Below are 13,414 nucleotides of genomic sequence, written 5' to 3'. Positions count from 1 at the left end.
ATGACGGGGAATAAAACTGGTAAATACATCTCAGGCGCTGCCCAGGTGGATTCAGACATTGGCCAGAACGAGCTGCCGAGAGGGAACCGGGCGCGGGGACGAGCATTTTACATCCAGACGATTGTCATTTTCCTCGCCACGCCTGCTGGCAGCCGGCTCCTGACATCCGGCCCGAGCTCCAGCTTGCACGCTCCCCACCTCGACGCCCCCACACCACCCCCGTCACCCCTCCCACTCTCAGATTTCCCTTTCTTTCTTTTTTTTTTTTCCTTTCTTTTATCCACCCCCCCCAAGATGCTTATGCTCTGAAGTCTTGGAAGAAATGATTTAGTTTGTTTATACTGCTATAAAAATCAAGACCAATAGAAAAGTCATAAAATGAAGCGGGCTATCAGTCACGCCGCAACATTGTTATTCAGTGGTTACTAACAGAGATGGATAATGCTTTGATTTCGTCCCATTGTTATTACTTTGATGTGTCTTCACATTAACTATTACACATTTATTTATCGACCTGAAGGATACAACAAAACAGAATAGACGAGCGAGTGCGTGTGGGAGGACGCTGCATGGCCTGCGGCTGTTCTGGGAGCGGCTGTGGGAGGAGGACAAGAGCGTCTGTGTGCACACGAGAGTGGACTCGGGGCCCCGCGCCCTTCTTCTCTCCCCACGTCGCGGCCTCTCCTCCCTCCCTCCAGACGCGGTGCACGGCCAAGGCAAAACGGGCCTCCACGGACTTGCCTGTTTGGAGGAGCAGGGTCAGCTCCCAGGCCCCCTCTCTCTTGCTCTGACACTTCTGCCCACCTCTGCCCCTGCGTTCCGGTCTTGGACCCCCTGCAAGTCCCTCCCAGGTGGACACAACCCCCTGCGAATCCCCGGGAACGTGCAGCCAGGTGCGCACTTGGGAGCCACGTCCAGGGCGCACGCCGCCCCGCCCTAGGCAGCCGTCTGGCCTCTCACTGCGAGAGCCTGGCGCCGTCGCTTCTGACTTGGGGTTTTGTTTGGGGAAGGGGAAGGTTTTACAGGAGGGACTGTATTTGATTTAGGTTAGGTATGCTCCTTTCAACCAAGCCTTTCTCGAAAGGACATTGGGCGTCTGCGGAACACCCTGGTGGCTTCCGAGCGTGCCGCTGCCACCCGGGCTCCGCCGAGCTGCTGCCCGCGTTCCCGGCGCCCCAGCCCCACACAGGCCGTGCTGGCAATAGTTGCGGCGGCGGCTGAAGCTCGGCCAGTCTCAGAGCTTCCGGGGAAGCGGTCTCCGCAGCTTGGGAGGAACCGTTGTTGCTGATGCCCGGCATTCACGCGTGTGTGCATGTGTGTGCGCGCGCACGTGTGTGTGCATGGGAGGAGGGGAGCAGGCTGCAGGAGAGAAGGAGGAGGAAGCAAAACTGCCCCAGAGTTCGCCTTGCTGCCTCCTTTGTCTCCTTGTTCGGTCCCTGTCACACATACAGCTAAGGACACACACACACACACACACACACACACACACACACACACACACCCATTCCTCTCGCATCTGCTCTCAGGCAGCATTTCCAATGTTTTGTGTAAGTCAATTGGACGGCGAACAAAAAAAGCCATTTGCTCGGTATTATTTAAAACAGACTTCATAGGACCACCCTTTTGTGGAAGCTTTATTTGCATTAAATGAATAATCTTAATTGCATCACTCTCGAATTAAAAATCAATGTTAATCAAGATGAGAGTGGTAAATATCAGTTTTCATTGTGCCTGGGTAGAGGGCATTCTTCTTGTGTTGCAAATAAAAATACAAGTCAAATAACTTTAAAAGGGCATTATGTTCTGCTACAAATACAATTGAAACGGATTGTTTAGGAGCAGATCAGAAATGGTACAGAATTTTGCACTTAATTTCCTCAGTTATCATTTACAATAAGAACCTCTGGGCTTGACAGCCAAGTCTAAACAGTAGTAAATTAGTACAAATTTATACTGATTTTACTCTAATAATCGTAATAAAAGCTTATAGATTTGGCACTAATTACATAAATGCCTAATGATCTTGAAAATTACTCTGGTTAGAAATATATTACTAATCTAAACTTTGTTGTTGGCTGGCTCTGAAAAATCAGAACATTAGAGATGGTTCGCTTCACTCGTGCAAAGCACTTTAAATTGTTCAAGTAGTTTAACATATTCAAGAAGAAAATAAAGAGCATTTAACTTTATTTACAGCCATAAGTGGAATTGGGAACCGAGCTGAACTTAGAAACTTTGACCAAAAGAGCAGGATGTGGGCCAGGATGCAAGCGTGGTGGGCCGGGCAGAGGATCGGGAGCCCGGCGGGAAGGGTGCAGAGGGCGCGAAACGACACTCTACGCGGGACCCTGAAGCTGACTGCGGGCCCTGAGTCGACTTCTTTTTTCCTCTCTAGGCCTGCTGAGGGGGTGGTACTCTTTAGGCCCGGGGTCCCAGCCGGGGCATCTGTACCCTCGGCTCAGGCCTGCTAGGCGGCGGCGAAGTCTAGGCGCAGTCTAGAGGCCGCGCTGGGCCCTGGTTGCGCTGCGTATTGGCAGGCCCGAGCCCGCAGCAGGTCAGTGTTGCCCAGAGCGCGCGGGCGGGAGCGACTCTCGGGTCACGCGGGGGTCAAGCCCTGCTCTGTCTTTTGCACTGCCTCGGGCCCGGGAAGATCCTAGTCGTCGGCGACTGAGCTGCACCTGGGAGGGACGAGGGGCAAGGAAAAGGAAAGGTGTGACTGGAGAAAATCGCGTGGAAGAACCAACGGAGGCCGGGCTGCGAAGCCCGGGGCGAGGCCGAGGCGGCCTCCGCTGCTTTAGCGGCTGCTCGAGGCTGGAGCTGCCAGGGCTGCCGCCACCGCCTCCTCCGGGCGGGCGCGGGCGGGCGGGCGGAGTGGGGGACTCTCCCGGCGCTGACATTTGCAGGCTGCCCTCCTGATTGGTCCCCTCGCCGAGCTGCTCACGGGTTCATTCAACTGTTAAGCACCTCCCCGTCTCTCTAAAGGACATTATAATGCAAGAAGCCCCCTTTTTAACCACAAACCGAATTTTCTTTCATTTAGGTGATCTATATATATCTATATCGTATAGCTTATAGCTTATATCTATTTTAAATAACTTAAAGCCGCTAAAATTTGGGGGGGAACAGCTTTCGCCCTGGAGCGGTGCGCGATGCTGTCTCACGCCGACCTCCTGGACGCCAGGCTAGGTGAGTGCGCGCCTCTCGCCCGGGCAGCCAGGAGAAGCCGGGGCAGGAAATTGTCAATTTGTTCCTTATTTTACCTTAATGCGCCCTAAATGGACTAATTTCTTTAAAAGTAATTGTGCTGCATTAAAGTTTAATTTGATTTAACATCGTCTTTAAAAAAAAATCTATGGAATATGTAGATCCGAAAAAGGACTAGGGAAATGTTACTTTTTGTTTTTCATTTTTTCCCCCTTCCTCCCTCTCCCTTATTATTATTAATTTTTTTTTGAATGGCGATCTATCCTGAGATAATTTGTTAGGTGTTTTTCTTTCTCTCTTTTCCCCTCCTGTTTGCTTTGATTTGGGATTTTTTCTTCTCTTTTTTCCTTTCTCTCTCCCCACTACCTCCTTCTCTACCCCTCATTTAAGTATGGTTGAACTTGTAAAAATCTGGCATAAACGAGAAGCCGCTGCAATCGAGGCGGATTTTCTAAGTGTGTTGAGAAAGGAGAAAAGCCAAATTCATCCCCACAGGCATCCTCGCCTGCAAGGGACTCGGCATTGCCAATGTCTGAGAGGAACGCGCCTTTTATTTCTCCGGAAAGAAAAGTTGAATTCTCTAAAGTTTGATTCACTGTTCTCCGTATAGAGTTTACTTGAGTTTCCTTAAGGCGGTCTGGGTTGCTGGGCTCTGGGTTTCCGGTTTGGGAGTCTTTGGTGATGGATGTGACTCCATTTTCCAAACACTTTCTCTGATTCGAGGGAGAGGCGGAGCTGATTTGGGTTGATTTCAGAGGGAGGAAGGCTTGGAGAGAATTACTCATCTTCCAAAAGTGAGAGGGAATCGGCTGAGGGCCGGAGGTATAGAGTTCGCTAAGCTGCCTAAGCGCAGGTGGGGCAGCAACCAAGGAATCGCTTAATTTTCTTTCTTTCTTTTCTCCCCCCTCCCCACCCCGCCCTGGTCCGAGGATATGCTTTCGCGTTCCTGGGGCTTCTGGGGTACGGTTCCTGAAGGGACTCGGAGGCACGTTTCTTTGCCGGGACTGGGAGTGTTTCATTGCGGGAGATACGAAAGCATGTGCGGGGTACGACGGGAGCCTGGCTGCCAAGAGAGGGGAAAGGGCCGGGAGATGGTTTTCCAACCTGGCCGTCCAAATTCTGGGGAACCCGGCTGAGCATCCCGGGAGTCTCCCCCGTAGGGCGAACGTGGGCGCAGAGGGAGTCGAGGATGGGGCTGAAGGCGGACCGCGCCGTGAGGACAGTCCCTCCTGGCATCGCCAGGAAAGTAGTGACCGCGATCCCCTTGCCTCCTCAGGTATGAAAGATGCCGCCGAGCTTCTGGGCCACCGGGAGGCGGTGAAGTGTAGGCTGGGCGTGGGGGGCTCCGACCCTGGGGGCCATCCGGGGGACCTAGCGCCCAACTCCGACCCAGTCGAGGGAGCCACGTTGCTGCCCGGGGAGGACATCACTACAGTGGGCTCTACGCCGGCCTCCCTGGCGGTGAGCGCAAAGGACCCGGACAAACAGCCGGGGCCCCAAGGCGGCCCGAACCCCAGCCAAGCCGGCCAGCAGCAGGGCCAACAGAAGCAGAAGCGCCACCGGACGCGCTTCACGCCCGCGCAGCTCAACGAGTTGGAGAGGAGCTTCGCGAAGACTCACTACCCCGACATCTTTATGCGCGAGGAGCTGGCGCTGCGTATCGGGCTGACAGAGTCGCGAGTGCAGGTACGCCGGGCTTGGGCGCGGGGGCAGCAGACGAGGAGGGGCGGGAGGATTTGGGCAAAAGTGGGGTCTTTTCCTTGCCGGGATCCTGGGCTTGCGCTGCGGCTGCCTGTGAGTTCCATGGACAAGCAGGGCCCCCATCTCCCACCAGTATAGCCACATTCCCACAGAAATGCCTCAAAAGCGAAGCTGGCGTTGTTCGACTGTTAGGTGGTCTCATTCGTCTTGACTGAGAAGGGAAGCTCCGCATCTCCCGGCCTCCGCACCTCCCAGCCTCTGCGTCTCCCTGGCGGCTAAGCTGAGCGCGCACCTCCACTCCAGCTCGAGTTATTGACAAGTATTTCATTACCCCCTAATGAGTTTGTGGAAGGCGTCTGGATAAATGGGGGAATGCAACAATTATACAGAAAACTTGAAAAGGCGGAAAATAAGACATAATGGCACCTTAACAAAAAATCCACACCTGGGGTTCACAGAGTAGCTTTATATCTCCCTCCCGCCGCTCTCAGGCAAAATACCCCTAGCTTTCATGTTTGCAAGGGTTTTAAATTTTGATGGTCTCCCAGTGCGCTGGGGGCGGCTGAAGAGATCCCCTACAGTCTGGGAGCCCTGGTTTTCCCCTAAGGAAACAGGGGAGGGGAGATGAAGGCTTTCCGTTGTAGATATCCTATCTGAAGAAAGGACATTTAGGGCGGGAATGATTGACAGGTAGTAGACGAAATCATTACTGACCCCTTGTTCTCGTCCAAACACCCTCCAAGTTGTAAATTATATATAACTTATAAAATCACACCTATAACTTTTCCGAAAATTGGGGAATAGAAATATAAGCCCAGCGAATCTCAGATTTTTTTTCGCTTTTTAAAAGAATGAAAACAATATATCAGGTATTTTATGGACAAGTGCTGCAGGTGAAATTCCAAGGCGCGCAGTTAGTCTTGAGCTATCCAGGGTTCTGAAAACCTTCCTCTCCTGTTTCGGTCGTGGTATTTTCTCTCCGTCATGCTGGGTGTCAACTGTAGCTCTAGGTGCTTTAACAAATTAGGTTTAAAGATCTCAGTTCCTTTACATTTGATCTAAGAAGTAAGAGACAAGGGTGTCCATAATCACAGGGTTGAATATTTCTGTCTTTGTGCGACATTTTAAAGACAGTTTAACCTGGAAAAATAGCATAGGCTTCTGTTCTAGTCAGCAAATGAATATCATCATTGGGGACTTAAAGCGGTCAGAGTAATACAGAAATAATCAAGGTATAATATAGATTAACATTTTAACTCTGTATAAGTCTGGGTGGTTTAATTAGGGAACTTTGGAAGCCCTGAACCATGGGCCATTGAAATTAAATACCCAGAGTGTTAATTGCATTGTGCAGATATATACTATTCATGCTTTAAAAAAAATTTTACCTACCTCCTCTTTTTAAATCTGAAGTTGAGTCCAAACCTTAACAGAAATATACGATTTCAATACTTCCATTACTGCTAACGATAATACTGGCTTGTTAAAATCTTGTAGGTTCAAAGTTCATAAATTTGCTTTTTGTCCCTCAAGAGAAATACTACCTAGTATTTTTTGTTTTAAAGAGTAAAATGCTGTTGCTTAACCTAGACATAGTGGTAATTAGCTTAAATTAAAATAGAACTTAGAATCACAAATAAAATATAATTGGACAACTGACTTTATGAAAAAAGAAAATGAGGTCTATTAAACTTTATTAGGTCTTCCAAAGGTTAATGGCAGTGACTCTTTTAATAGAAAAAGTTGTAAATGAAATAAAACACAAACTATGTAATAGAAAGTTATTTTCAAAAAGTACACAAAAGAATAATCAAGAAGAAAAAGACAAATTACTTTAATTGTTCAAGCATAATGTTCAACAAAAGATAATAGCTTGAGGCTGCTGATAGGAACAATTTAATAGAATGGCAATTTCAATATTTTTAAAAATAATGTTTCATAGTTTAAAAAGTAATCAGATCAACATAACCTTCTTAATTAACACTTCAGAATGATTAACATTATGTAATGTAATGCAAAAATAATTTATGGAAAATGTATTTACTTCACAATTCACTGTACCATTGCTCCTTGACCAAATTCAAATTAAATAGTAATTGGTTTATGTTCTTATATGATGAGTCCTTCATAGTTTTCTTTATAGTTAACAGATTGCCACACATTCTTTTCAGTATGTGGGCCACTGCACTGATTAAAAATGATCTAAACATTTAATTTATTACAGTTGTATGTTTTTAAAGATGCTTTTTAATTCTAGACTAACTGATCCAACATACTTGTTTTTATCTATATCTGGTATATATCATACTTTTAAGTATTTATTAAAGCACCTCTACTTACATGGAGGCCAATTCCATGTCTGATATTGCTCCCTTTTTCTGGCTAGTGTAATAAAACCATTCCTTTTATAGCATGCCATTATTAGAAACCAATTTCAGAATTATTTATAACCTGGAATGGCTTATTAAGCAGCAATGCGAGAATCATGCAAATTATGCGATCAAATGCAATATAATAAGCATAATCATTAGTCTCTAGCACGGATTAATTAACTTTCAATATTTTATTTACATAAAAACCAAATCAGTGAAATAACTTCTGCACAGTCAGGCTTGCCTTTCAATATTTTATATGAACAAAAATAATGTGCTGTAATTCCATTGACCGTGTCCCCCAGAATGGCCCTGTCACCTGCCACATCTTAATAGGGGGACAAGCTGAGAGTATTTTCTAGTTTTCTAATGGAATGAGAAATTGCATTTTCTTCCTCTCCCAGCACTATTAAAGTGTAATGAATTCGGCCCAGAGTTCACGGCTGGCTGATCGAAATGAACCTGAGATCTCGGCTTTAATACAGCTCCCCAGATTTCCTCCCAAATCTTCACATTAATCATTTGCTGGATTCCAATGAGATCTTCATAAAGCGTTTGCTTCGAGGGGGGAAAAAAGTAATATTCTCTCTTTCTCCCTCTCTTTCTCTATTTCTGAGCCATTTATAGTTGGGGAATTAAACGGGCTATATATTTTAAAATACATTTACAGTATGTCTATATTACTGTAACAGCAGATATCATGAAAGTGGATTTTTAAATTCCAACCTCCATTAGATTCTCACTGTTGTATTAAGCATTTTCTGAGAAGAGCTGCATTTCAGACTGAGTACAAAGTTGGCCCTTGGCTGCGGTTAATATATTTTCTGGAGTTGTCATCTGTGCATTCTCAAAATCTCCCTTAGGTTTTGCTTGCATTTTAATCTGTCATGCTCTAGTTTTCAAGTGGAAACGTTCACATTTTAAAAACATATGCATCATAGCTTGGAACGGAGGTGCTCAGACCCCATGCAGATTTTTCCCCAACGCCAGTAAGCCATGAAACATAAAAAATTTTGTAGCCATCATTTGACTACTAACCCTCAAACATAATTGAGCACGATTTTTCGATTATTCCTATAATATTTAGTTCTTTAACAGCTGTTCTTTTCCACCTGTGCCTGAGGTTCAGAAACCTTTCTAGCAGGTGTGTTTTCCACTGAAATTCTAGGGGGCAATCCCGCCCCCCTTCTTTCTTTCTGCTGCTTCTCTTCCCACTCCCCCACAGATGTCCGCCACCCTCCTCCTCCACTGCCCGTTCCAAACATTCAAACATTTCGGGATTCACTGACACTTTGCAGGATGTTAGGAACCAGTCTTTATAGATACCTTTCAAAATATATCCGGGTGTGGAATGTGAGATGGGACCACTTGAATATAGACACCTTCCCTGTCCAGGGCTTCACCCAGCCCACTTCCCCTCATTCCAGCCTTGGATGGGGAATGCAAAGTGACCTGTGGCCGCAGGTCTCCTCGCCGTGCTTTCCTTGGCTCCTGCGGGTTACTCTCCACTCGAGGCCACTTAACAGCTCAATTCGTAGACGGCGGCATTGATCCCAGTTACTATCAAGGGCCCCACAGCCTCATTAATCCGTCGTGCCACCAACTCAAGGGGCTTTAGCAAGTAAGGGACCCGGCATCTTTATACATCCGGAACTTGGGGTTGGCAGAAACATGGCAAATGAGGCAGAAACCAGAGAAAGATAATAGGGTGGGATATGGCACGAGTAGGGTAGCAGTGCCAGGCCCGACCCAAAGGCGGGCAATAATTCTAGATTGCAATGCCGTTCACACTGTTAAGCGTAGAGTGTCTCCACCTGCACGGGTGTAACACGCCTCTGTGAATAGCTGGCTCACTGACAACGGGTCAGGTACGTCCATACTCAGGATCCTTTATCTTGCAGAATAAACACTAAATATTAGCTTGGATTAACGGATGAATAACATTTTGGTCATGAATATGGTCAAATTGCGTTTGCCAATGCTAAGAGGAAACTCCCATCAGTACCTGAGCGGTGTCTCGCATCATTTATATTTGTGCACAGTAAACCTCCAACTGACTAGATGTTAAAATGCAAGCCTGCCAAGTAGGCATGTTGCATATTATTATTATCATTTTTAAATAACAAATTCGAATATAGCGAGACAGGAGGCTACGTTGGTCAGGCAGCTTACTTGACATCTTTCAGAAGAAACTTTACTTCCCCTGTGGTAGTGAATATGACATGAATAGTCAAATTTGTCTGGTAAGTTCAGAAATTCAGGGTTACTGTGAATAAAGAACGAATAGGTTTATTTTTATTTGGAGTATATTTTATCAAACACATCTTTAAAAAGATATGTGGCTATTCGGTCTACGCAAAATTAAATTTGATTCATTGCTAGTGTGAGCTTTAAACTTGACCTTTAATCTGTAGTCAGAAAATTTGCTTTCAGTTCATAGATGAAACGGATGAAACGGGGTGGGGGAGGGGACTTGAGGAATCGGAGGTCTTGTAGTCTCGGGTCCTCAGTTAAGTTCCTGAAAATAGACTGGCAGGCCCCAGCGCTCAGGGTTCTGGCAGCAGGTTCCAGCGTATCTGCACAGCTCAGATAAAAGGGGCTCCTAGAGGGGTTTGAGAATGAGGCAAGAAGACTTGTGGCAGTAGCACCAGTCGCTACGAATCACAAGTCACGGTGGCGACCCAAACAACACCGCGGCTCAGTGCCGCTCGCTTTCCCACACGGATCACTATATTAACCTCTCCGCTCTGTCATCCGTGGCGTCAGGGGTTTTCCTTTGTCTTTCGATTTTGAAACTGGCTATGTCATCCACAACCTTTCATCAATTTCCAAATTTCCAGCGTTTCTGAAAATTCTATACCCCATCAGTGTTATAAGGCACGCTATTAAGCCACATGGGTACACATGTTTATCTTCATTTGTACACCTGTGGGTCCAATTTTGACACATGCCTGCCTGCGGACTTGTGCATCTAAGCTGTGCACAGAATGTGCCAGCGTGCAGGGGCGTGGTGAACACTGCACGCGGTTGGTATGTTTGCGCCGAGTGTACGCTCCGGGGCACTACCACGCAGGACCCCGGAAGTTGGCGCAAGGGTTGTCTCCAGCTGACGTAGAATCGCGGTCTCTAGCTGGCCGTGGGGCGCGTTGGGTCGAAGGCCCTTGTTCCACCCCGGGCAGTGCCTGACGCAGGTTTCTCAGGCTCCAGCCTCCGCCCCTCCGGGCCGGCGCGCTTGCTAATAGCGCTCTGTCTCCCGCCCCGCCCGCTCCAGGTCTGGTTCCAGAACCGGCGCGCTAAGTGGAAGAAGCGCAAGAAGACCACCAACGTGTTCCGCGCGCCCGGCACGCTGCTGCCCACGCCAGGCCTGCCTCAGTTTCCGTCAGCCGCCGCCGCAGCCGCCGCCGCCATGGGCGACAGCCTGTGCTCTTTCCACGCCAACGACACCCGCTGGGCGGCGGCCGCCATGCCGGGCGTGTCACAGCTACCGCTGCCGCCGGCTCTGGGCAGGCAGCAAGCCATGGCGCAGTCGCTGTCCCAGTGCAGCCTGGCGGCCGGGCCGCCGCCCAACTCCATGGGCCTGTCCAACAGCCTGGCGGGCTCCAACGGCGCGGGGCTGCAGTCGCATCTTTACCAGCCCGCCTTCCCCGGCATGGTGCCCGCCTCCCTCCCCGGCCCCAGCAACGTCTCCGGCTCGCCCCAGCTCTGCAGCTCCCCGGACAGCAGCGACGTGTGGCGGGGCACGAGCATCGCTTCCCTCCGCCGCAAGGCGCTAGAGCACACAGTCTCCATGAGCTTCACTTAATGCAGCCGCGCCCAGCCCGCTCCGCCCCCGGCGCCGCCCCCAGGGCCGCCCCGAGGTCCTTCGGCGCGCGCCCGGGCCCCCGCTCCCTGCCCGGGCCCCTGCCCCCGCGCCCTGCCCCGGCGCCCTGCCCCATCCCCTCCCGGCCTCCGCCACTTCTCGTTTTGTTCTCTCCTCTCTCGTTCGCTCTCTCGGGCTCACCCCAAGCCCCAGCGCGCGAGGCCTCCCCTCCGCCTGATTTCGCTGGCCCCGGTCCCCTCGCCCCCTCCTGCTCAGCTCCTCTTCCGGTCTCCCCTAATCTTCCCCGGCCCCCTTCTCCCGCGCCTCACCGCACCCTTTACAGCTACCCCCGGCCACCCGGCTCGCACGTAGCGTGCTCGCGCCCTCCTCCCAGCCTTCCGACTGGCGGCGTTCTCACCTACAACCTTCAACACGACGCCTACGACCCCCTCGCCCGCCGCCTCCCCTCGGGTCCCTTCTTTACCCGCACCTCACGCCCCTCCTCCCGCGCCCTGCAAAAAGCATCCTTCCCGCCATTTTACTTACCAGGGAGTCGACTCAGGATCTGAAATCAGACACCAATGGACTGGTTTGTGGGCAGAAACACACACACTCGCAACTCTCGCTCACTCTCAGACACTACATATACTCGCGCACACACACAAACACAGTGCACCTAGGTCACACACGGACGTGTTCAAGGGACAGCACAATGTTAGGGATTTTCGTCTGAAAGGAGGACAAGCATCTGCTACAACCGCCTCATCTGAGGGCCCAACTGATATAATTTGATTTATCCCTGTATTCTTTCTCCGAACTCCTCGTTTTCTTTCCTCTCCCACCACCCTACCCTTGGCCCATGCACCCAGTCACATCCATGCAGCCCTCCATTGGCTTGCAAAAGAACACTTTTATTTTATCTTACTTTTATTTTTTTAAGCACAACTGTGTGAGGTTATTGAAGGGAGGGCTTCTCAGGAGGAACATGCCAGTGGATTGGGTGGCTGGAGTAGACTAAAACAGTCATATGATGAAGAAGAGGCGATCTTACCCGTTTTGATAAGTCTTTATAATGAAGAATAAAGCAAACGTAAGAAAATTTTGCTTTTGTAAAAGTAAAAGCCACATCTCTTTTCTGGATCCTTCAGGACTGGGGTTTGTTTGCTTCCTTTTCCGTTTTCTCTCTCCTCGCTGCTCTGTGCCCTAGGTTGTTTTGTGGTCGTCCTGTCGTCCCTCGTGCCCCTCGGCCACCGCCCTGGCCCTTGCCGGCTGCCGATGGGTGCACTCGGACATCTACAACCCTGCAACTTTGTACAGAGAAACACAATCAGCTCTTTCTGCATGTGCTGGTCAAATCCAAACCCAGAGAACAGAAGCGCTTTCGAAGAATGAACAAACATGTGAAATAGGATGTTTTGTGTAGATAAAGCATTCTTGTTACATACTGGTCAATTTGTGATATGTTTTAACTTATTGTCTGTGCTTATTTATGGAATTTGGTTTTCTTAATAAATGTTTGAGCTAATATAAAGCATATTATTTGACTTTTCCGGACAAGTTTATATCAAGTCAAATGTAAATGGTTAAAATAAAATCATTTTCAGTATGTGATATGGAGAATGATGGGTTTTGTTGTGACTGAATTTCAGGAGAGGGTCTCATGAGGGAGGGGGAGAGAGCTCGTCCTGTAGGCTCTCAATTCGAGCTCAACCTGGCGGCGAGATCCCGGAGTTCGGGACCGTGAGCCCTCCAGCAGGCTGGGGTTCAGTTTCCGGGTTGCCCCGCAGCCTAGGCAGCGCTCTCCCACACTGCGTCTGGTCGAGGAGGCCAGGCCTCGAATCACGCAGTGCGCAGGCCGGAAGTGAGAAGGCCGGGCGGTGAGGGCCTCACGCGAGCTCGAGGCCTCGCGAGGCTTTGGGCCGACCCCGGGCGTAGGGAGCCGGAGATGGGCTCCAGGGCACAGCTGCTGGCTGGCAGAGCCGCCGGCACTAAACGCGGGGCCCGTGAGTTGATAAGCTTTTAGTGTGAACGGTTTCCCACGGGCAAAGGAGTGGAGGGCGACCCTGGGCTGGCTGCGGGCGTGTGATGGGAAGGCTGTAGGGGAGCGTAAGGACCGTAGTGAAGGAAGCGTGGGAACCGGGAACCTCTGCCCTCCGGCGTCACCGAAAGTCCCGTCTGGCCCCAGGTACATAATGGATGTGAAAGGGCCGGGGTGGAGGGAGGTGGGGGGTGGGGGAAGGTAGTGATTTCCTTTCCTAGGCCCTAGGCCTCCCGGCCTTCTGAAAGAGGCTACCGGGTCCCTTCGTGTCCTCAGGATCTAGGCTCGGCTTCCGGTACC

The 13,414-nt window shown here is 49.8% G+C and overlaps 1 protein-coding gene across 1 annotated transcript; it reads left to right on the top strand.

Moving 5' to 3' along the window:
* Positions 1 to 3,055: 3,055 nt before the first annotated feature.
* LOC113929860 (orthopedia homeobox) lies at positions 3,056 to 11,079 on the top strand. The gene is made up of 3 exons (XM_027607070.1): positions 3,056 to 3,186; positions 4,481 to 4,890; positions 10,549 to 11,079. Exons 1-3 carry the CDS (start codon positions 3,150 to 3,152, stop codon positions 11,077 to 11,079), a joined length of 978 nt encoding a protein of 325 aa, XP_027462871.1. The 5' UTR covers positions 3,056 to 3,149.
* Positions 11,080 to 13,414: the final 2,335 nt, after the last annotated feature.

The sequence above is a fragment of the Zalophus californianus genome, chromosome 5, assembly GCF_009762305.2.
Source record: "Zalophus californianus isolate mZalCal1 chromosome 5, mZalCal1.pri.v2, whole genome shotgun sequence".
In the NCBI taxonomy this organism is placed as follows: domain Eukaryota; kingdom Metazoa; phylum Chordata; class Mammalia; order Carnivora; family Otariidae; genus Zalophus; species Zalophus californianus.
Note: the sequence above shows the minus strand (reverse complement) of the source record. Positions and strands in the feature narration are given on the sequence as shown.

Coding starts and splice junctions, on each gene's coding strand:
- LOC113929860 (XM_027607070.1), top strand. CDS start 3,150: ATGCTGTCTCACGCCGACCTCCTGGACGCCAGGCTAG. Junction 3,187..4,480: donor CCTCCTGGACGCCAGGCTAG/GTGAGTGCGCGC, acceptor TTGCCTCCTCAG/GTATGAAAGATGCCGCCGAG. Junction 4,891..10,548: donor TGACAGAGTCGCGAGTGCAG/GTACGCCGGGCT, acceptor CGCCCGCTCCAG/GTCTGGTTCCAGAACCGGCG.